This window comes from Colossoma macropomum, unplaced genomic scaffold (assembly GCF_904425465.1).
Source record: "Colossoma macropomum unplaced genomic scaffold, Colossoma_macropomum, whole genome shotgun sequence".
Classification (NCBI taxonomy): domain Eukaryota; kingdom Metazoa; phylum Chordata; class Actinopteri; order Characiformes; family Serrasalmidae; genus Colossoma; species Colossoma macropomum.
Genome location: NW_023494796.1, coordinates 16302814 through 16327076, shown reverse-complemented (window position 1 = coordinate 16327076; position 24263 = coordinate 16302814). Strand labels below are relative to the sequence as shown.

At 38.3% G+C, this 24263-nt stretch overlaps 1 protein-coding gene across 2 annotated transcripts; it reads right to left on the bottom strand.

Moving 5' to 3' along the window:
* Window positions 1-3970: 3970 nt before the first annotated feature.
* Window positions 3971-13125, bottom strand: LOC118816533 (CD209 antigen-like protein C). 2 transcript variants are annotated; one of them, XM_036582963.1, is made up of 5 exons: window positions 12987-13125; window positions 6211-6462; window positions 5649-5794; window positions 5264-5367; window positions 3971-5163 (listed from the first exon to the last, which is right to left on the bottom strand). In XM_036582963.1, the coding sequence occupies exons 1-5, from the start codon at window positions 13090-13092 to the stop codon at window positions 5022-5024; spliced, it is 750 nt and encodes a 249-aa protein (XP_036438856.1). In that variant the 5' UTR covers window positions 13093-13125; the 3' UTR covers window positions 3971-5021. The 2 variants fall into 2 exon arrangements, with proteins under 2 accessions (XP_036438856.1, XP_036438854.1); XM_036582961.1 differs by lacking the exon at window positions 12987-13125 and adding an exon at window positions 10272-10610.
* Window positions 13126-24263: the final 11138 nt, after the last annotated feature.

Below are 24263 nucleotides of genomic sequence, written 5' to 3'. Positions count from 1 at the left end.
TCTACTGAACTATTGGATTTCATATTGTTTAATGGTACTGATGTTGTTGTTGTTGTTGTTGTTATTATTATTATTATTTGTATTTTTATTTTTTTTTACTGTTTACCACAGATAATAGCTGTTAGTAGGGTTACCCACACAGTACTTCTTTCATTTAAGTTTAAAGACTTGGTTGAGGGTTACGCTGAAAAAGACAGGAAGCCAAATAAAGAGTTTCATTAGTTAAACTACAAACAAACCCAACGCCCACCTTTAATATATTCAACTGGATATGAGGGGCATTGCAGTGACTATTCAGGAACATTTAAGGCTTTGGGCGAGACTGATGGTGCATTTATACTGCTCTGGCGTGCCGATAAACGCAAATGTCTAACATAATCCTCCCCATTTAGCTGGCCTCATGTGGGTGTTATGAGGGAGTTCCCTGCTAAATCCAGTTGAATAGTAGTCTTGCTAAGTCAACATTTATATAAATAATACTTCAAATAAATAATAAATAACTGCTTTGAACAAGTTTGAGTTAAATAGAAAAGAAACCTCAAGCCCCACCCTTTCTCACTCTCACTTCCTCGACTCTTTATATTAGCCTATTTCTTTTAATCATGTTTCCTTTTTTATGTTCCTGTAATTTTTTTTCTTATTTTGAAATTTAATGTATGGTCTTCTCTTTTTAGCTAATAGAAATTATGAATGGGTGTTTTTCATCCATACATCTTAAGGTCTCAGCACATTTCTTGTGGAGACAACGTTCACCAATATGACGGCAATAACAACATGTCGTATTTCACAGAGAAAACAAACAACTGCAGGCATTATGAAGAGGATTTTCTTGCCGTGTTGGGCATATGGCAGCTGGACGAACTCCACAGTTGAAAACATTAAGCGTGTGACTTTGAGGAGCAGCTCTTAGAGCAGGCACAAAGGCATCAACACCCTTTATGATTCTTTGCTGAGAGATTACAAAGACACAGATTGTTTTAAACACATGGAGAGAAATTGTAGAAACTCTCACTAGTGTTTCAAATGTTTACCTTCAAAAGTGGAAAAACCTCTGTGACAAATTTGTAAAAGCAAAAAAAAAACACAAGAAGGGTTGGAGTGGAGAAGCTGGTGGCAACAAGATCCTTTCATTGTACATAGCTTTGGCCTGCCTATCTGGCTTCACAATGCACCAAGAGACAGAATCATGAAACTTATCATCAAATGTCATAGCGTCTTCTGCAGTAGAGGAGCAGATGCGGCAGGCAAAACGAAACCACAGAAACTATGCAAGCTTGTAAGCTTGTTAAGATGCTTTTGGCTTTGCGCATCCTTCACAAACTTTGTTTCACAAGAAATATGCTGAGCTTTTTAGTCGTGCCGTGGTTAATTACACATCAAACCTAATTGGAAACCTGTGGTATGCATTGAAAAGGGCAGTCTACAAGTGAAGGCCCAAAAATATCAAGAAATTGGCGATGTCCTTCATGAAGGAGTGTTCCAAGATCCCTCAAAAACGTCCACATCAAGGGTGTTAGTCTGGAGTTGACTGTAATCTGCAACAGAATGTATTATAATTCTGTTCCCTAACAAAGTGTACCTTGAGGATATCACCACTGATTATCGGAGGGTAAAGGCAAGAGAATGCTCTCTACTCTTTTATTTTGTGTCAAGTGTAACAACGAGACATTTGGCATCCCTGGCTCCCAAAACATAAGCATCTGGGAAAATTGAACCCATGACGGATGAATCTGCTCACCACTGCGGCCTGTGGAATGCAGCTTCTTGTGGCTCCTTTGAAAAAAATAGGATATCTAATTTGCTTTGATGTGTCTACCACACACATGTAAATACAGCATGTGATCCTAGATTAGCATATTTCCTCACAAGATGAATACTTTTTTCCTGCAAATGGATCTGGCTCAAAGCCAAAATCATGTAACATTTAGCTAAGAAATTTTTTAAAGATTTGTAGCCATTGTTGAATCGAATAATGTCAACTGGCTAGCGCCAGCGTTAGCGTTTCTCAAGACATGAGAGAAGTGTGTTTGGTATAAGCACTTGCAATTAAAATCTAACTTCAAGTGTTTACGTGACACTTCTGTCTTTGTATTGTGTGTGTATGTATTCGATTGAACATTATCTGTAGATATCACAAGTACTCAAGCCTAGAAATAATTATAATCAGGCACACAAAAAAGAAACTCCCAATAGGTTTAATGGACTGTCCGTCCCCGCTTCATGCATGAAACTGAAGTCACCAGGTGAAACAGAAAAGTTTTGTTTCTACAAAATCCCTTAGGCATAGACAGTCAATGACGACTAAATAATGATTATTATGATTATATTTAATATCACACACCATATGCAGTCATGTAACTTTCACTACAAAAAAAATCATTAAACAATTGCTGTGATGGTAATGAGCTCAACCCCAAGGTAGGCATCACATGACCATGGTATCGCGGTAATGCAGTTATTGTCACAGCCATGTTCTCAGTAGAGATGTAGCAAACACAAGAGTTGAAGTTGGAATTTTAATCTCTACAAGTTAAAAAATACAGGCTTCAATGAAAGTATTATTTTTAATACTATTGGAAGTTAATTATCGTTAATAACTATTAATAATAATTGTTAACATTCATAATTATTGTGAGTTTTAAATATGTTGCTTTTTGAATTTATAAGATTTAAGATTTTTAAGTTATGACAAGTTCACCATCTCTGAAAAGCCAAATCTGAGATAATCAGGTTTGAAGGTTCTACTGCATTCCATCAAGGTTCTATTTAATAATCAGGAGGCAGCAGGCCCACATTAACACAACACGCTAACAACAGACATCTGTATTATGTTTACGCCTGTTAATATTTGTTTGTGTATTTATTTTTTATTTATTTTTTAAGTTCAGCCCACAGCATCATTTTGGGGGTAGTCAATACTGCTGCTGGACTGCATTCAGTACAGAGCAGTAGTTCAAGAAAGGTAGCATCCGAAATTACACTGTTTAAAGAACAAAGCACTCTGAAAGTTACAAAGGATTAAATGGAGGGGAACATATAATGACTGACATGCATGTTTTGTGTACAAATTGTATTTTATGTTTGCTCAGGTTATCTTTAATACTTTAATACTACTTTAATAATGACAGTACAGTACAGATTACTAATTACCTGTTAGAACATTCCTCAATGTAAATAAAGTAAAAATCTATAACAACACACTGTGTGAGTGTTTCAGAGATGATGGTGTTGTCATGGCAATGCCAACAATCACACAACAGCAAGGATGGCTTTCTTTTACTTTTGTTAAGCTTTTATTTCCTGGCAAAAACTGAATCTCAGTCATACTCTGAGACTAAACACTCTAAGACTAAAACAGAGAGAAGCAAGTAATCACTGTAGAAATTATTCAGTTCATTAAGTTCAACAGCCATGCAAATGCAAGTGGTGTCAAAAACTATACTGCTTTTTGGAGATTTTGCCTTATTTGTTAAAATATCTGTTGCTTATTAAGTTAAAAGATCAACCTGGAATCTTCCTTTCAGATCCCTTATTAACCACAGGGCTGAGAGGGTTACTTTAAAAATGTATTCTGTTGCAAGTAAATTATGTAATTGTAGCCTCTATTAAATTGCTCTATTAAAGTAACCTAATCTGTTTACTTTCCATTACTTTTGCATTAAAGTTGCATACTTAAATAAAGATGAGAAAAGTAGTTAATTTGAACAAGACTTTTTAAACAAGAATTTAACTTAACACAAGTCAGACATTATGCTTCACATAAACAATCCCTGATCTCACATTTAGTGAAGTGAAATCTAAATATATGGAAATATTTCAAACATAAAGATACAGTATGAATAGTCTGAGTTTAGACGCGTACGCTCGTGAGCAGTGAAAAAGGTAAGAAGTTTAGATAGTAAAGCACAGCTCCCAAATGTTGGTGCGTCGTGTTTGGACTCATAATGTGTAGATGCTCCCTCATAACCCCTTTCAGCAGCTCATAGATATTAACGTGTTTTATGAGCTTATAATGCATTGATTTCACACCAAAACTAAGAGGGAGCTGATCGTCTTAGTTAACAAATCATGATAATGTCCACGTACCTATGATTCGAAAACTACTGAAGAAAGAAACCATACGTGTAACAGTGAAACTTTTCCTCACACCAGACTGCGCTCTTTTTTTCTGTCAGTTAATATTAGATCCCTTCAGCATTAAAATCTGACAAGTTAACATTCACAAAAGTTTGATTTATCGCAAGGCAGACTGCACTTTTATGTAGCAAAGAACAAAAACAAAAAGTTTACTTCCAGATCAGAAATGCTGTAGAATGTGGGGGGGGTGTAAAACCAGAGTAAACGCCTGATTCTTTGAGGAAACACTGCAGATCTTAGTTATGCCAATAAAAATAACAACATATCTACCAAAATGTCTGTAGACTTCTTTTGAAGTTTCTCATAGTAGCAAAACTTGTCGCCTTTGACCTTCAAAAATCCTTAAAATCTACATGTGGGCAACAAAATGGTGGATCTGATCAAAAGGCAATGAGTTTGTGTTTGAATGTAATCCGGCTGGTTATCATCCTATTTATTTAATGTACCTGTAAACTAATTACTCTCTTTTTATTGTAACTGTAACGGAATACAGTTACTTTTTTGTATCCTGATTATGTAACGGTGTTATGTATTCCATTACTACTTGGTGATTACAAGAATTTAAACTACGTGTTATATTACTCTGTTAGTGGAAAAGATTTCCCATTACTGTAACATGTTACTTTGTCTTCACAAAAATATAAACTGGTCAAATCCATTACAAAACACACAGAGATGGTCAGTGGTTGGTCGGCCTTCTGTAATCTTCTACAAAGAGTTCAGTCTTTTAAACAGACTGGGCTTTGTTTTCTCATCAGAATTATCCCTGTTTACGCTGTCATCAGTAAATCAACAGAGGTCATCAGAACACAGGTCAAATCTAATTAGTACACAGACAGTTATTAAAAACATAAATAACTGCTGCTTTAACTGTTAACATGCAGCTATTCAAATATTCTCTTCTCACAGATCCAAACAAACAAATAACTACAGGGATAATCAGCCCAGTTGTTTACAGGATCAGAGCCCCCACCAATTATTACACAGTGTTCATCTGCTCTACTGGGTTCTCCAGATCTCCAGAACCTGAAAGAGACAATCAGAGTGTCACTGTTTGTATCAGAGCAGTGAGCAGTAGAGGTCAGTAACTCCGTCATGATCACAGTTCAGTTCAATGGTCTCTTACTTAGTGGTCAGTGCTGAGCCGTCCACCCATTTCCAGACCTTCGCTGTCTCACTGTCTGTCAGACCAATCCAAGCCTGACCTCTTCTTAACTTCTCAATAAAGTCCTGTTGAAGTGTAATAACTGCTTATACATTCCAGCTGCACACACTCTTCATACACACCTGATCATGAACACATGTAACACTTTTCCTCTATTAGAATCAGCACTGTTGTGTGAGCAGGAAGCAGATAAATTACTGTAAATTCTTCTATCCCAGTCTGAAGCTCGAGTGCTCATTTAAAAGCAGTTTAGACTGAAAGTACAATAAACTCAGAAATCTGCAGGTGCAAAGTGACCTGTAATTGAAAAAGGCATTCATTCTCTCTCTCTCTCTCTCTCTCTCACCTGTTCCTCTCTGCTGTTGATGATCACCAGGTCTGCTCCTCTCTCTCTACAGTCCTCTCTGCTCTTGTTCCAGGATTTACTCTCAGTAGAGATGTAGTAAACACTGTAGTTGAAGTATCTCCATTCTGGATTGTTAATGTTTCTCTCTGTTCAGACAGAATGTAAGATGTGAGCTGTTTTCTGCATTTCCATGGAAACACAGACACATACAACATACTCAGTTAACTGGGATTTCCACCCATTTTTCAGCATAATTCAATAATTCAATCAAAGTTTTGGGGTGAAATATAATAGTGCGTAGTAAAGAAACTTGAGTGGTTAAAGTGGAGAGGATATGAACAAAGGGAGTAGCTTTTACATGCATTAATCACTTCTGATATCTGATTCCTGTCACCACCTCTTACTCGTTTAGTTTTTTATATAAGTTTTTCTATAACTGGATTTCAAAACACTTTGAATGAAATTGTTTGCATTTTAATGACTAAATCATGCATTTTTTTTATAAATTAGTGAAAGTGGAAGATTTAAAAGAATTCTTATTCAAAGAATTTAAATCTCTTACCCAGTTCAGACAGCCTCTTCTTTATTTCATCTCTCTCTGTATGTAACTGGTCTCTCTCTATGGTCAGGTTGATGTAACTGGTCTGTAACTGGTCTCTCTCTATGGTCAGTTTGGTGTGTAATTCCTCTTTTGACGTCATTAAGGTGTAAAGTTTGATCCACAGTGCTATGATGGCCGTCAGCAGGAGGACACACAGCAGCCCCAGACACACTGCAGTCAGTCTGTAGAATCTGCTCTCTGCAGTGTGACTCTCTGAACACACAGAGATACATGAGCTTCAGTCATAATTAATAATCACTGTTTAAATACTGATAAAAGCATCACCGTTACAGTAAGAGATACAAATCTCTCTCTTTTCCTCCTTTCTCTCATGTTTTTTTTTATTGTATTTATTGGTTCATTTCATGGCAACTTGTATACACCCTGTACAGTCATGCCATGGATTTCCATGAAAGAATTCAAGCAAATTCAAACTTCAATTTCAATAATGTAACTATGCAATTTAAACTTTGACCCATCAGGTTTTTACAGGATGCCTAAACTGAGGTGAAATATTAAATGGCTATAAATACCATGCCAAGAATAATACTACAATTTAATATTTAAATTAATTGGTCTCATGTTAATAAAAATCCACAACAGGTTAGTTTATTGGAACATGTACCTTTCATGCAAGGACGTTTGTCAGTTTTCAGATTTATTTGTGCAAAATTTAGATTTTATATAGTTGTCCTACATTTTTTTCCATTTCTGGCTGCCATATCTAAAGGTACACCACGAGTTAAAATGTGTAAAAATTTTTACATTATATTGTTTATTACATTAATGTATAAAATGACATCACTACAACACATTCTTATTAAAACAGTGTAATTTAATCATGAATGCGCCTGATATTTTATAGGCATTCCCAGTAATGCTATTCATCTCTTGGTCCTACACAGTTTTGTTTCAAGTAGGCCAAATATATTTGAATGTTAAAAAAATGAAACATTGGACACAAAAGTTCTATTTTAGGAAAAATGTTGAAGGACTAGTCTCTTACACAGACTCATTTCCAAAAAAGTTGGGATGCTGTGCAAAAAAAAAAAAAAAAATAAAAACAATGCAATAAAGTGCAAATCATTTAAAGACTCTATTTAATTGAAAACAGTCCAAAGACAACATATTAGATGTTGAAACTGAGAAATTGTATTGTTTTTTTAAAAATATATGCTCATTTTGAACTTAATGCCAGCAACACGTTTCAAAAAAGTTGGGATGGGGGCAACAGAAGGTAGTGCTAAAAAACACCTGGTGAAACATCTCACAATTAATAAGGTGAATTGGCATCAAGTCAGTAACATTGCTAGATGTAAAAAGTCTTCCAATCTTTCAGAAGTAAAGATGGGGAGGGATTCCCCACTCTGTTAAAGTTGTGCACATGGCATGGGTGACTCTGTGAAAGTACCATTAATGCTGAACTATAAATACCTTTTTTTTTTTTTTTAGCAATATACACTATTTGAACAAGAATTAGGACACACCTCTTAATCATTGGATTCATGTGTTTCAGTCTCATTGCCACAAATGTATAAAATCAAGCACCTAACCATGCAGTCTGCCTTTACAAACATTTGTGATCTGAATCTGAGTGAGGTATTGTAGTAGGATGCATCATTGAAAAGTGGAAGCATTTAGCGTTTAAAGTGGAGTTCCAAACGTCCTCTAACGTTAACATCAGCACAAAAACTGTGTGCCGGGGGGCTTCATGGCATGGGTTTCCATGGCCGAGCAGCTGCATGCAAGCACAATACCAAGGCAGATAGAGTGGTGTGAAACACGCCACCACTGGTGAGCCACCAGAGCTGCTAGCGTCACCAGAGCTCCATTTCTTTTGGCTGCACCTCACATGCAAGAACTGACCCCCTGCTGATGCTGCTGCTGCATAAACTAAAACTAATCTAATTAACCATTGCTCTGCCTGGTTTCTTCCTCTTGCTCTTAGGGAGCTTTTCCATTGGTGACACTCATGGGGGCTTGGACCCAGATTTTTCTGTAAAGCTGCTTTGTGACAACACCTGTTGTAATAAGCACTATATAAATAAACTTTGACTTCACTTGACTTGACAAAGGAGACTCACTCTGAACTGCTGAGCAGCTGAAATCCTGTATCAAACAAGAATTGGGAACTTTCAAAACTACAAACAATTGGTCTCCTCAGTTCCCAAACACTTGCAGAGACTTGAAATACTGTACAACCTGACCTAAAACAGCATATGCTCTAATAAAATATATTCATATAAATTATAAGATCAATCAGTTGTGGACATTTATTACAATGAATCCAGTTGATTTAAAGTGATTAAAGTGATATTATTCTTAGTTTTATATTTATAGCCAGTTAATATTTCAGCTAGTTCATTCATTCTGTAAGTAGTTAAACATAGTGTGCAATTTATAGCTTTAGAATTTTATGCATTTGCAACAATTAAATTGATGTTTTTGCTTGAATATTTTCATGGAACTCTGTGACATAATACAGATGAGCTGACATGGAATGGCCCTATTCTTAAAGGTGGATGTACATGAGGCCTGCACCGTTCATTTGTGAGGTTTTTGATTAATGATGAATGCAGACAAAATAAACTGACCTTACTCGTTTTAAATATGTCTGCTACAGAAAAATACAGTACACTGAACTAAAAATGTGTCACACAGTATAATCATTTGATACATTGTATGTTGTGGTGCAGTGACTTTTTGACAACAATACTATTTCTAAATGATGGGTATCGAAGTGATATGTTACCTTTTCTCTGTGTTCGTAGGGTTATCTTTGTGTTGGTCTCCTCTGTCTCTTTGTTGCTATCATGACCTCCAATAGCATCTACTCTCATAAATAACCACAACCACCTCTGTTACATCTTCTCTGTTCAGCTCCTCAATGCAGATAACATCATCATAAACACTCTGAGACATGTCTAATCTATAAAAGACTAAAACACTGAATTACTGCTTGTCTCTCTCTGTAAAAACAGTGTGGTGCTGCACTTTATGGCTAGTTTATCCATTAATAAAAGAAGAGACCAAGTGAGCAGAACGCTATTTATGCTGTTTCCTGTCTACAGTGTAGCTGTAAATACAAGGCAGCGCATTAAAAACAGACACAAGTCTGTAGCGGAAATTACAGCATTGGCTCAAGAACACTTCTGAAAACCACTGTCTGTCGCTGCATCCACAAATGCAAGTCAAGATTTGCATGCAAAGAAGTAACCATATATAAACAGGATCCAGAAACACCACCTTCCCTGGACCCAAGCTTATTTAAGATGGACTGAGGCGAAGTGGAAAAGTGTCCTGTGGTCCAATTAATCAAAATTTGAAGTTTTTTTGGAAATCATGGACGCTGTGTCTGTGATGGTATGTGATGGCATGGGTGACTTGCACATTTGTTAAGGCACCATTAATACTGATGATATATACAGGTTTTGGAGCAACATATCCTGCCAGCTAGACGGCGTCTTTTTCAGGGAAGGCCTTGATTATTTCAGCAAGACAATGCCAAACATATGTTGTATGTAACAGTCAGGCTCCATAGTAAAACAGTATAGGTGTTAAACTAGCCTGTCTGCAGTCCAGACCTGTCACCTACTGAAAACATTTGACCCCAAACTGTTGAGCAGCTGAAATCCTATATCAAGCAAAGATGGGGAAATATTTCACTTTCAGAATTCCAGCTATTGGTCTCCTCAGTTCCCAAACATTTACAGAGTGTTGTTAAAAGAAGAGGTGATGCAACACAGTGGTAAACATGCCCCCCATCACAACTTATCTTGAAACATGTGGCATCAAATTTAAAATGACCATATATTTTTTCAAAAAAACAAAATAATTTCTCAGTTTCAACATTTTATATGTTGTCTTTGTACTATTTTCAATTAAATACAGGGTTTAAATGATTTGCACATCATTGCATTCTGTATTTATTTACATTTTGCATTTTTGGAAAGGGGGTAGTGGAGTAATGCTGCCAGACAACAATACTACTTTTAAATGATGGGTGTAAATAGATTGGTTACCTTTTTTCCGTGTTTGCAGGGTTTTCTTTGCGTTGACGTCCTCTGTCTCTGTGATGGGGTCATGACCTCCAACACTGTCTGCACTCTCATAGATAACCATCAACTGCTCCACTTTATCTCCTCTATGAGCATCTGCACTCTCATAAAGATCCACCATCATCTCCACTTTATCTTCTTTGCTGAGCTCCTCAATGCAGACATCATCATAAACACTCTCAGACATCTCTAACCTATAAAAGACCTAAACGCTGAATTACTGCGTCTGTCTGTGCTGCACTTCCTGGCTAGTTTAACCGCTAATAAAGGAAGTGACCTAGCGAGCAGAACTGTTTAAACTGTTTCCTGTGTAGGATGGAACTGTGAACACTGAAGCTTATATACTCTGCCTTGCAGTCTGTTCTGGCCCTAATACAGTAATGTATTTAATGTAAATAAATGTGAAATGAGACAAGAGCTAATCAGAATCGACATGAGGTCAAAATGAGGTCATGCATACTAGAGACCCATGCCAAGTGAAGCTGTAATTGACCACCAATAAGTAATTTTGTGGTCAAGTACTGAAATTAAATGATCTGAAAATTAAGTAGAAGATGAATTAACATTAGCTAGTTGGCTTGCCTGCATTTGCGCCACACCATGGCAGCCATGACAACAACGAGCCTATCAGTGCTGATACAGTCGCTGGACTGTGTAAACATTTATGAAGTTTACGGCGCTCACAATCAGCCAAGAGTTTTGCGAGCCATCGTGTACCACTGGTTCCACTGTGTTATATGTTTAGCTAGCTAGCTAGCTGGCTACTTTAGCTAATACTGAAAATCACAGAAAAAGTTGAGCCCACTCGACACGTTTGTCATTTTTCATCAGTTGGAAATGAACTATTAGATGGCGTCATCTACATTTGTCGTTTTTTTACCGTATTGTGCAGCCAAACTTGCACTTTCTCTGACGAAGAGAAACACAGCTTATCAACACGGCTTATCACAATCCATCAGCATGGATTCAGTTGTAACTGAAATATTTAGGTGAGAAGTATTAGGATTTTTTTTTTCGACTTTGCCAAATTGGCTCTTTTCGGGTGTTATAAGACATTATTAGTATAATAATATTTTCTTTTTTAGGTGAAAAACTACAGAGACATGACATGTCAGACTGATTCAACGGGCCTGCATGATGTCTTTGTCCAGGCACATGAGCTCACTTATATCTGTTTGTGTAGGTATGAAAGTCTGCATTATTATTTCTATTATGAAATGTGCGGCTACTCAGGCAAGAGTACATAACAATAAGGTGGCATGACAGGTCAGTTCTCTTGAAGCCGTTTCTGAAAAATTTTAGTACCTTAAACTTCCTGAGGAGACCTGGGCTTGACCTTGACCCTGATGACTTGGTTTACAAGTATAATCTATTTATTAGATGCTGCTCATAAATTTGTTAATCCACTGAGGTAAAGAAATGAATGAATTAATTGTCAGTGATTAAAGCCTATACTATAAATTCTTCCATTTAGCATTTGTGTTTTGATCATCAATAGAATAATTACGTTATATTTCATAACAGCTGCAGGCTGTGTTGACAACCTCATGGATCTGCTGTTTGACTATGTGGCAAAAGGACCTCATTCCCATCAGGAGCTCTTAAGCCAGCTGCTTGTTCCTAAAGACCTCTGTACTCATTATGTTTAACCCAACAAAGTGAGGCAGCACCAAATCATCAGTCGCACTTCAGGAACAACAAATGAAGCACAAACAAGGTAAGATATAGATGTAATAGGTATTTAATACCTGACGGTCCTTTCTTGCCACTGGGTGGCTGTCAGCTGTTCATTGATATAAGAAGCATCTGTGCTAATATTTGTCATCCAATTCATTCCTCAATTGTATAGTAAGTGCCTCCACCTGTTTTCCCAACCAGATCCTTAAGCCTGTCTGCACCAGCAAGAGCCTCCACCTGTCCTTAAGCAGCATGTACATAAGATGAAATGTCAGATTATTTACTGAATATTTAACATCAGAGTATATAAAATATACCAGCAGTACTCAGAGTTCTGGCTCTGGACCTTACTCTTATTTTCATGTTGAGGAAATATGATTGAAAACTTGAATGAGAGAACATGGGACAGTGTGGATACAGGACCTCGGAAACAAAAAGCCCTGAGAATACAGAGAATGAAAAGTAGCCCACCACACCATACAGCATTAGATAGACAGTAACTCCAAGCAGGTAGCCATATCTGAATGTGGCACAGTCACCAACCAGCTCATTATCAGGCATAAATCACAGAAATCACCAGCATATTAAATTTATTCGAGATTTTAACTATATTATGAGACTTAGTTTCCCTGCAGTGAGTACATTTTTCTGCTGCTCCAGTCTCTGATTCTGCTGCTTGTTAAGAGCAACATGCTGCTACCAGACTGCAAAAAAGGCATATCTTTGTTTTTCCATTCATGAACTACAGTGCTGAAGAAACGTTCCACCTCTACTGGTAAAAGCCTTGCAGTTTGAAGCTAAACGTGTGCTGAGAATCAAGATGGATTTAGAACGCAGATAAAACAGACCTTACTAATTGTCCTCTACAGGAAACTGCAGTACAACACTGACCTGAAAATGTTTCATACAGTATAATAATTGGATAAATAGTATGTGGTGGTGCAGTGATGCTGCTTGATAACTATACTACGTCTAAATGATGGGTATAAAAGCATTTCTTACCTTTTTTCTTTGATCGTAGGGTTGTCTTTATGTTGGCATCCTCTGTGTCTGTGTTGGGGTCATGACCTCTAACAGCATCCACACTTTGATAATAAACCACAACCATCTCTGTTAAATCTTCTGTGTTCAGTTCCTCGATCCAGAGATCATCATCATAAACACTCTGTTAGAAATTCGGCAAAAAGAGTCAGGAGACTGGAGCTTCGGCGTTGACTGGAGTTTATTTTCATATACAGCGTGGTTGATCAACAGTCAATCAGCGGTGTCAGGAGTCTAGTCTTATTCATGTGCATGCAGATCATGCACGGGCACAGCTTGGTCATCAGTGTGTCACCAGTCTGGTCTGGTCACCAGTCTAGTCTAGTCCAGTCTGGTCAGCAGTCCAGTCTCCAATCCAGTCTAGTTCATACTTTCACAGTTTCATACTCTGTCTCGCAGTCTGTTCTGACAAGTACCAGATCATCAGGGTATGGGCTTCTGGGTGCAAATGTATGTTTGGTTAAACAAGGCCAATGCAGCACCACAATGGCAGCATAACTGCAGTGTTGCATGTCACCACCTATCTCAACATAAACTCCAAGAACCAATGCAGCAAGTCTCTGTAATGCATGCGTCTGTTCTTGGCAATCAAAACATCAACCCCAATGAAGACAAGATAGACAGCACACAAACCTGAAGTGAATATGTAGGGTTTATAGTGAAGTCTCATACAAGTGCCTGTAGAGGCCCACCTGCTCAGTAAAAAAATCCCTTTAAATTCAGTCATTTCAAGCATGTGGTAAACAGCAAGTTGCAAAAAAACTCTCCACGACATGGAACAGGTGTCAGAAGTGCTGTGTTTGTTTGCGTAATTTTTGACACGCCTCATATCAGTATCAGAATATATGTTTTAATATCAGAACAAGCGCTCTTACAAAAGACAATGAAGTTGATAAAAAAAACATATATATATATATATATATATATTTGCAATGTTTTTTTAAATAAAGACCAAACTGAATTAATCAAGTCTGGAAGTGTCTAGCTTAACTCTTCCCAACTATCAACTAAATTTAGTTAACTGGCTGATTGAGTTACTATTTAGTCTGTTAGTGCTGGATAATGAGATTTTCCCCCTTAATAAATAAAGTTATCATATAAATCTGTATTTTATGTTTACTCGGGTTGTCAGTCTTTTAATTATTTTTGTTTAAAGTTGTGTGACAAGATTGGGAAGGTGACTTTAAAAAACGGACAGCACGGATTACTGATTATCACTGATCCACAATGCAAGTGAAGCTTTCTATCACTTTCTATCACTTTTTTAATCTTTTATTTTCAGGCAAAAAATGTATTTTCAATCATATACTGAGACCAATGCTGCCAAGTCTGACACCCTCTCACATCTAAAGACTATGTCACAGTTTTCAGTCACAGACTATGATTTTGCAATTACTGGGGATCTTGCAAGGTCACTATTTGCAAGACAGGAACTAGAGTTTTGAGATTATTTCCCATCATGCACCCAGTGGAAATTGACAAGCAGATAAACCCTTACACTATATAAATCATACAGATGGGAAAATAAGTTGGCTGAGTGTGTAAAGATCTGAGGCTCAGCCCAGTTCACTGTAGAACTGTATATTCTGGCAGATCATCACCCAGAATTTTTAAATTAACCTGTAAAATGTGCAGTTACTTTTTCAATTTGACAAAGATTTACACATCAACACAACATGCAGCAATTCAGCACTGTTGATTGGGTGTTATAAACTAAACCATAAACACCGTAAAAAACATCAACAAGATTTATAGTTTAAATTCTTGTAATCACCTGGGCTGAGGTTTATAGCCATTTAAAAAACAAAAAGATTTCCTATTGCTGTAACATGGTACTTTGCAGAAATATAAACTGGTCAAATCCATTACAAAACACACAGAGATGGTCAGTGGTTGGTCGGCCTTCTGTAATCTTCTACAGAGAGTTCAGTCTTTTAAACAGACTGGGCTTTGTTTTCTCATCAGAATTATCCCTGTTTACACTACCATCAATAAATCAACAGGTATAATTAGAACACAGGTCAAATCTAATTAGTAGACAGACAGTTATTAAAACATAAATAACTGCTGCTTTTAAATATTCTCTTCTCACAGATCCAAACAAACAAATTACTACAGGAATAATCAGCCCAGTTGTTTACAGGATCAGAACCCTCACCAATTATTATACAGTGTTCATCTGCTCTCTTGGGTTCTCCAGATTTCCAGAACCTGAAACAGAGAATCAGAGTGTCACTGTGTTTATCAAAGTAGTAAAAGTCAGTAACTCTGTCATGATCAGAGTTCAGTTTAGTGGTCTCTTACTTAGTGGTTAGCGCTGAGCCGTCCACCCATTTCCAGACCTTCGCTGTCTCACTGTCAGTCAGACCAATCCAAACCTGACCTCTTCTTAATTTCTCAATAAAGTCCTGTTGAAGTGTGACAACTGCTTATACATTCCAGCACACACACTCTTCATACACACCTGATCATGTTCACAACATGTAACACTTTTCCTCTATTAGAATCAGCACTGTTGTTTAAGCAGGAAGCAGATAAATTACTGTAAACTATTCTAACCCAGTCTGAAGCTCGAATGATCATTTAAAAGTAGTTTAGACTGAAAGCACAATAAACTCAGAAATCTGCAGGTGCAAAGTGACCTGTCTTTTAAAAAGACACCTCACTTCCTGTCTCTGTCTATCTCTCTCTCTCTCTCTCTCTCTCTCACCTGTTCCTCTCTGCTGCTGATGATCAGCAGGTCTGCTCCTCTCTCTCTACAGTCCTCTCTGCTCTCACTCCAGCTCTTCTTCCCAGTAGAGATGTAGTAAACACTGTAGTTGAAGTATCTCCATTCTGGATTGTTAATGTTTCTCTATTCAGACAGAATGTAAGATGTGAGCTGTTCTGCATTTCCATGAAAACACAAACACATTCATAATAAGAGTTTAGTACAACACGCTCAGTTAACTGGGATTTCCACCCATTTTTCAGCGTAATTCAATCACTGAGATGTGAACAAAGTCATTCAGAGTGTTTTGGTGTGAAATATAACAGTGCATTGTAGAGAAACTTACTGAAGTCACTACAGTGGAGGGGACAGAAACAAAGGGAGTAGCTTTTAAATGCATTAATTGCTTCAGATATCTGATTCCTATCTCCATCTTTGACTTGTATAGTTTCTCTAGAACGGCACATCAAACCACTTTGAATTTGTTTACATCTTAATGACTGAATTATGCAGATGTTTTTTTAATCATTGGAAAACTTAAAAAAATATATATATTATTTAAAGCATTCATATCACTTACCCAGTTCAGACAGCCTCTTCTGGAATAAATCTCTCTGTCTGTAACTGGTCTCTCTGTATGGTCAGGTTGGTGTAACTGGACTGTAACTGGTCTCTCTCTATGGTCAGGTTGGTGTAACTGGTCAGTAACTGGTCTCTCTCTATGGTCAGTTTGGTCTGTAACTGCTCTTTTGACGTCATTAAGGTGTAAAGTTTGATCCACAGTGCTATGATGGCCGTCAGCAGGAGGACACACAGCGGCCCCAGACACACTGCAGTCAGTCTGTAGAATCTGCTCTCTGCAGTGTGACTCTCTGAACACACAGAGATACATGAGCTTCAGTCATAACTAATAATCACTGTTTAAATACTGATAAAAGCATCACCGTTACAGTAAGAGATACACATCTCTCTCTTTTCCTCAATTTCTCATATAGGCCCTGTACACTGCCTTGGGTTTCTACGAAAAACATTCAAGCAAATTCTCCAAACTCCAATTTCACTATGTTGTTTATTATACTAATGTATAAAATTACATCATTACAACACATTCTTATTAAAACAGTTTCATTTAATCATGAATGCACCTGATATTTTATAGGCATTCCCATTAATGCTATTCATCTCTCAGTTCTACACAGTTTTGTTGGCCTCTTTTGTTTTTGGAGTGGATCTGCATTGCCCTTTTGTGTACCACAGTCCAGAGGGTTTCACCACTGACCACTAGCCCAACTGTTCCTGTTCTCCTGTCTGTGGCTGAAGCCCCAGCCACTCCAGTGCCAAGCCTGATTCATTACAGCTTAATGTGTTTTAGTATTAAAATATTATTTTGGCCAAAAACCAATATATGGATGGCCATGATCTTTGGGCCCTCAGGCAGCACTGCATTAAAACAGACACGATTCTGTGGTAGAAATTACTGCATGGGCTCACTTCGAAAAACCATTGTCTGTGAACACAGTTTGTCGCTGCATCCACAAAGTTAAAACTCTATAAACGCTGCTGCTTTGTCTGGGCTTGAGATCATTCAGGATCAACAGAGGTGAAGTGGAAAAGTCCTCTGTGGTCGGATCAAAATTTTTGGAAATCATGGATGGCCTGTCCTCTGTGTTAAAGGGAGGAGGGACCATCCGGGGACCATTCAGATGGGTTGTCATCGGTGCACAGTTCAAGAGCCAGCATCCATTGCTGTATGGTGATGCAAGTGTGCACATAGCATGGGTGACTTGCACATCTGTGAAGGCACTGCTCATGCTGAATGATGTATATACAGGTTTTGGAGCAGCATATGCTGCCTTCTAGATGATGTCTTTTTCAGGGAAAGTCTTGCTTATTTCAGCAAGAAAATTTGAAAGCAAATTCTACACATATTATAAAAGCATGGCTCTACAGTAAACGAGTCCTGGTGCTAAACTGGCCTGCCTGAAATCATCTGGTGCATTATGAAATGAAAAATACAACAAAGGAGACCTCGAACTGTTGAGCAGCTGAAATCCAACACCAAGCAAGAATATGAAAACATTTCACTTTCAAAACTACAGCAATTGGTCCCCTCAATTCCCAGACACTTACAGAGCATTGTTAAAAGAAGAGATGATGCAGCACAGTGGTAAACATGTCTCTGTCCCAGCTTTTCTGAAATGTGTTGCTGGCATCAAATTCAAAATGGGCATATATTTTTCACAAAACAGCAAAATTTCTGAGTTTCAATGACAGTGTTAATGACCTTGCTCATTGTAAATATGTCACTGAACTAAAAATGTGTCACACAGTATAACGATTGGATAACTTGTATGTTGTGGTGCTGTGATGCTTTTTAACACATACTACTTCTAAACAATGGCTATAGAAGTGATATGTTACCTTTTCTCTGTGTTCGTAGGGTTATCTTTGTGTTGGCATCCTCTGTCTCTTTGTTGCGGTCATGAACGCTTATAGCATCTACACTTTCATAAATAAACACAACCACCTCTGTTAAATATTCTCTGTTCAGCTCTTCAATGTAGGGAACATCATCATAAACACTCTGAGACATCTCTAATCTATAAAAGACTAAAACCCTGAATTACTGCTTGTCTCTCTCTGTCTGTAAAAACACCCCAGTGCTGCACTTCCTGGCTAGTTTAACCATTAATAAAGGAAGTGACCAAAGGAGCAGAGCTCTGTTTACACTGTTTCCTGTCTACAGTGTAGCTGTAAATACAAGGTAGTGCATTAAAAACAGACACGATTCTGTAGCAGAAATCACTGCATGGACTCTCTCTGTGAACACTGTTCGTCACTGCATTCACAAATGTAAGTCAAAACTTTACTATGCAAAGAAGAAACCATAAACTAGCTGCAGTCCAGACCTGTCACTCATTGATAACATTTGGCGCATTATAAGATGAAAAATATGACGACAGAGACACCAAACTGTTAAGCAGCTGAAATCCTATATCAAACAAGAATGGGAAAACGTTTCACTTTTTTTAAAAACTACAGCAATTGGTCTCCTCAGATCCCAAACAGTTAAGCCAAGCGTACACTGTGCAGTTTTATCCCATTTTTAAGCCCGATTTGGTCGGAACCGACTGAATTTTATGATCGGGCCGAATTTCAGCTTTATCGGCTGTTGTTGGCCGTGCAGTGTGAGAGGGGAAACGATGCCCGATTAACTGCCCAAACAAGCTCCAATTGAGCAGTTGGACGATCGGATGGATTTCTGATCAGTCTCACGAACTGATTTCCCAAGATCGTACCGAAAACCACACCCAATCACAACCACTCCTCCTACATGGAGGCAAAAAAGTTCACATTCGTGGCACCAACGTATATGACGACTTTGCTTTGTTTGACTAAGTTGAATTGCGAGGTATAAATAAATACAGTGATCTTTTTTGTCTTCGTAGAGCTGTCTGTAGGCCGCCTGTTCTTCAGCTTCAGTGCACAGTGTGGCACAAGTTAGCAAAGCTGTTGTAGCGGTTTGTCAATGACTAAACCTAGCTTCTACACCAAAATAGTGCACTGTTTGTCCAGTATGGAACTGTGCACACACGGCTGAATCTCAGAAGGCTATTTATTAGACATGTGATGCACTTTATAGGTGCAAGAGCAGCTATTTTAATATGTGGTGTACTATGTAGGGAGCAGGGAGCCGTTTGAGATTCAGCCAGTGTTTTGATTAGGACATCAGAGACGCAGCGTGTTGTTTTGAATGAAACAGCTTTATTGCAGACAGAGCGTCTGTAGGGGCTGCGTTTCACGTGCAGTGTGAGTACCCATGTCGCGTCATGTCAGTCGGACCGAGTGTTTTTGTACAGTGTGAGCACATAAAATGCAGGCTTTGGCCGCACACGATGGCCGATTCAAACTACAGTGTGAGCTATCACCAAAAAACAAGATTTCTAAAATTGCACAGTATATGCCTGGCTGTACAGAGTGTTGTTACAAGAAGAGGTGATGAAACACAGGGGTAAACATGCCCCCATCACAACTTTCTTGAAGCATGTGGCATCAAATTCAAAATGGCCATATATTTTTAAAAAAAAACAATATAATTTCTCAGTTTCAACATTTGATATCTTGTCTTTGTACTATTTTCAATTAAATACAGGGTTTAAATGATTTGCACATCATTGCATTCTGTATTTATTTACATTTTGCAACTTTTTTGTAAAGGAGGTTGTGTGTTGTGGTGAAGTAATGCTGCCAGACAACAATACAACTTTTAAATGATGGGTGTAAAAAGATTGGTTACCTTTTTTACGTGTTTGTAGGGTTTTCTTTGCGTTGACGTCCTCTGTCTCTGTGATGGGGTCATGACTTCCAACACTGTCTGCACTCTCATAGATAACCATCAACTGCTCCACTTTATCTCCTCTATGAGCATCTGCACTCTCATAAAGATCCACCATCATCTCCACTTTATCTTCTTTGCTGAGCTCCTCAGTGCAGATAACATCATCATAAACACTCTCAGACATCTCTAATCTATAAAAGAACTAAACGCTGAATTACTGTGTCTGTCTGTAAAAACACTACAGTGCTGCACTTCCTGGCTAGTTTAACCGCTACTAAAGGAAGTGACCAAGTGAGCAGGTTTAAACTGTTTCCTGTGTAGGATGGAACTGTGAACACTGCAGCTTATATACTCTGCCTTGCAGTCTGGTCTGACACTAATACAGTATTTAGTGTAAATAAATGTGAAATGAGTTCAGTTTCTGTGTCTGTATTCATGGTTTTCATATATGATGTTGGATGTCCAGGGCATAATATCATTGTACTTTTTTACCACAATTTCTAAGGCACTTTTTTTCTCTCTTTCACCCATAGAGCTAAAGGCACTCATGGTTCCATTCAACAAAGTGAGCCAAATTCGGTAAATAACACCTATTCACAAAGTCACCGTGGTGGTGATTAGTGCACTGGTGTCTTTTCAAAGCTGCTGTATTTTCACCACGTGTCCTAGACAAGAGCAAATCAGATTCGACATGAGGTCATGCATACTAGAGACCCATGTCAAGTGAAGCTGTAGTTGACCAAAAAGTGGATATGATGAAAGAAATGAAAACAAAGTAAGCCGAAATTCTCGTCCTTTTCCACAGCACAGCTCAGGTCAAGAGTATCTCCAGTGTCTCCTTCAGGCTGGCTTTGCTTTAAGCTGCTTCTAAAGCTAAACTGGCAGTGTTTCTTTTTATTTCAACAAATACCAGCATAGGAGTTAAGCCTTTCAGTGCTGATACAGTCGCTGGACTGGAAAACATTTGTGAAGTTCACGGCGCCCGCAATCATCCAAGAGTTTTGCGAGCCATCATGTACCACTGTGGTTCCAGCCCCGGTCCTGGAGCCCCCACTGCTCTGCATAGCTTTGTGTTATATGTTTAGCTAGCTGGCTACTTTAGCTAACACTGAAAATCACAGGAAAAAGTTGAGCCAACTTCAAACATTGGTCATTTTTAATCAGATGGAAATAAACTATTAGATGGCGTCATCTACATTTGTCGATTCTTTACCGTATTGTGCAGCCAAATTTGCACTTTCTCTGACGATAGGAAACTTAGCAAACTTTGCCAAATTTGCTAATTTCGAGTGGTATAAAATAGTATTAGTATAATCATATTTTTTTTTTTAGGTGAAAAACTACAGAGACATGACATGTCAGACTGATTCAGTTGGCCTGCATGATGTCTTTGTCCAGGCACCAGAAAGCCTAAAGGTAGGTACAGAGATGTAGAGCTCACTTGTATCTGATTGTGCATTGTGTAGGTATGAAAGTCTGCATTATTATTTCTATTATGAAATGTGCGGCTACTCAGACATGAGTGTATATCAATAGTGTGGCATGTGAGGTCAGTTCTCTTGAAGCTGTTTCTGAAAATTTTTAGTACCTTGAACCTCCTGAGGAGACCTGGGCTTGACCTTGATCCCTGATGACTTTGTATACAAGTATAATCTATTTATTAGATTCTGCTCATAAAATTGTTAATCCACTGAGATAAAGAAATTAATGAACTAATTTTCAGTGATTAGCGTTTATACTATAAATGTTCTTCCATTTAGATTTAATTGGCACATTTGTGTTTTAATCATCAATAAAATAATTACATTATATTTCATAACAGCTGCAGGCTGTCTTGACAACCTCATGGATCTGCTGTTTGACTATGTGGCTAAAGGACCTCATTCCCTTCAGGAGCTCTTAAGCCAGCTGCTTGTTCCTAAAGACCTCTGTACTCATTATGTTTAACCCAACAAAGCGAGGCAGCACCAAATCATCAGTCGCACTTTAGGAACAACAAATGAAGCACAAACAAGGTAAGATATAGATTTAATAGATATTTAATATCTGCTGGTCCTTTCTTGCCACTGTGTGGCTGTCAGCTGTTCATTGATATGAGAAGCATCTGTACTAATATTTGTCATCCAATTCATTCCTCAAATTGTATAGTAATTGCCTCAACCTGTTTTCCCAACCAGAGCCTCCACTAGTCCTTATGTCAGCCTGCACCAGCAAGAGCCTCCACCTGTCCTTAAGCCTGTCTGCACCAACAAGAACCTCCACCTGTCCTGAAGCCTGTCTGCACCAGCAAGAGCCTCCACCTGTCCTTAAGCCTGTCTGCACCAACAAGAACCTCCACCTGTCCTTAAGCCTGTCTGCACCAGCAAGAACCTCCACCTGTCCTTAAGCCTGTCTGACCCAGCAAGAACCTTCACCTGTCCTTAAGCCTGTCTGCACCAGCAAGAACCTCCAGCTGTTCTTAAGCCTGTCTGACCCAGTGAGGTCTTACTCCTACCCTCAAGCCTGCCTGCATTAAGAAGCAACAAATAAAGAATAAATCAAGGTAAGAAATAAAAGTAGTTTTTAGGTTTTACTGCTTTTTTATTTTTAAAGTATAATGTTCATTAACACAATGCAAAACTATAATCATCCCCTACCCCTCAACAGTAGGCTGTTCATTCATCTTCCAATATGTTCTTATTTTTGCAGCACCTGATTACTTTGCCTAAAACTGGTTAGTAAGAGCCTCCACCTGTTTGGCAGCCAGAGCCTCCCCAGTTCTTATGCAGCCTGGAGGCTGTGGCCCAGCCTTTTTTCAGAAAGACAAATGAGATAAATCTCAGTGCTGCATGCTGGAATGTTTTACTGCACTCTTTGTTAATCCAGCTTCTGGGGTCCCCTGTTCTGACTTTTTGCAGTGATAGCATCCAATTACAGTACCACACACAAATTCAGTGAGCTCTCTAGATCAACCCATTCTTTCACAGATGTTTGTAAAAGCTGACTGCATGGCTAGGTGCTTGATTTTATACACCTGTGGCAAACGGCCTGAATGAAACACCTGAATTCAATGCTTAGGAGTGTGTCCTAATACTTATGGCTCTAGTAATATAGAACCCTAGGAATATAAGGATAACCCTTGTTTTAAATGTGGCATGGCAGCAATGTGGATTGACACCAAACGTCATGTTCCTCCCTCATGATTCCAGTAAACTTGTGAGCATTTTTGTTATTGCTAGGGTCTTATGACTGTTTTGAGCCTAAACCCGCATTTTCTGATAAGATGGGAACTGTACAACTTTTGACTGGGTGTGTGGTATCTCAGTTTACCTTATATCAAATCTTTGGAGTGCTTGGAGAGCGTCAGTGGTGCTGTGCAGCAGAGTTACAATTTCAGTCTCAGCCGCACATGCTAAGCTTATGCGGAAATGAAGCGTCTTATGCCTTTTGCACATGCAGCTGGTCACAGGTATCTTGATTTTCAGTTTGCATTCTGATTGGCTATCCATACATCCATGTATATGCACTTCCGAGCAGTTTTATCATTCAGCTGGAAAACAGGTTTGTTTTCTGTGTGTGTGTGTGTGTGTGTGTGTATATATATATGAGTATATATATATGTAACTGTGGGATTTCCACAATCGACTTGCCAAAACAGTGTGCTGTGATTGGTCAATTTGCAGACAGCCTCTTCCTGACAAAGTAGGTGGTTCTTGGCCATGTTATGCAGTGAAAAGCACCAGATTCTCTCCTGATAGGCTGAAGCCTGGCTTGTGAGACTACCACTTTTAGAACAAGCTGCATTGTCAAGGGCTCTCGAATTTAAAAAATGCATTAATACGGCTTCTCGCATATCCACACAATGCAGCTTATAATGCAGTTTATAAAACATTGTACTAAACCTCATCACACTACCACAAGAAGCATGAATTTATCAAGTCCTGCATTAGTGACAAAAATCCACCGTTATGTGGATTTACTGATTGGAAGCCAGTGAACATGAATTTAAGTGAAAGTAGCCCAAACACACCATACAGCATTAGATAAACAGTAACTAACTTGTTGCGAGCAGCATGCTACTACTAGAATGCAAAAAAACAAACTACAGCACTGAAGAAACGTTCTCCTTTGGAGTTCATGTCTCAGCTCTTAGTAAAAGCCTTGTGGTTTGAAGCTAAACGTGTGCTGAGAATCAAGATAAATCGACTTT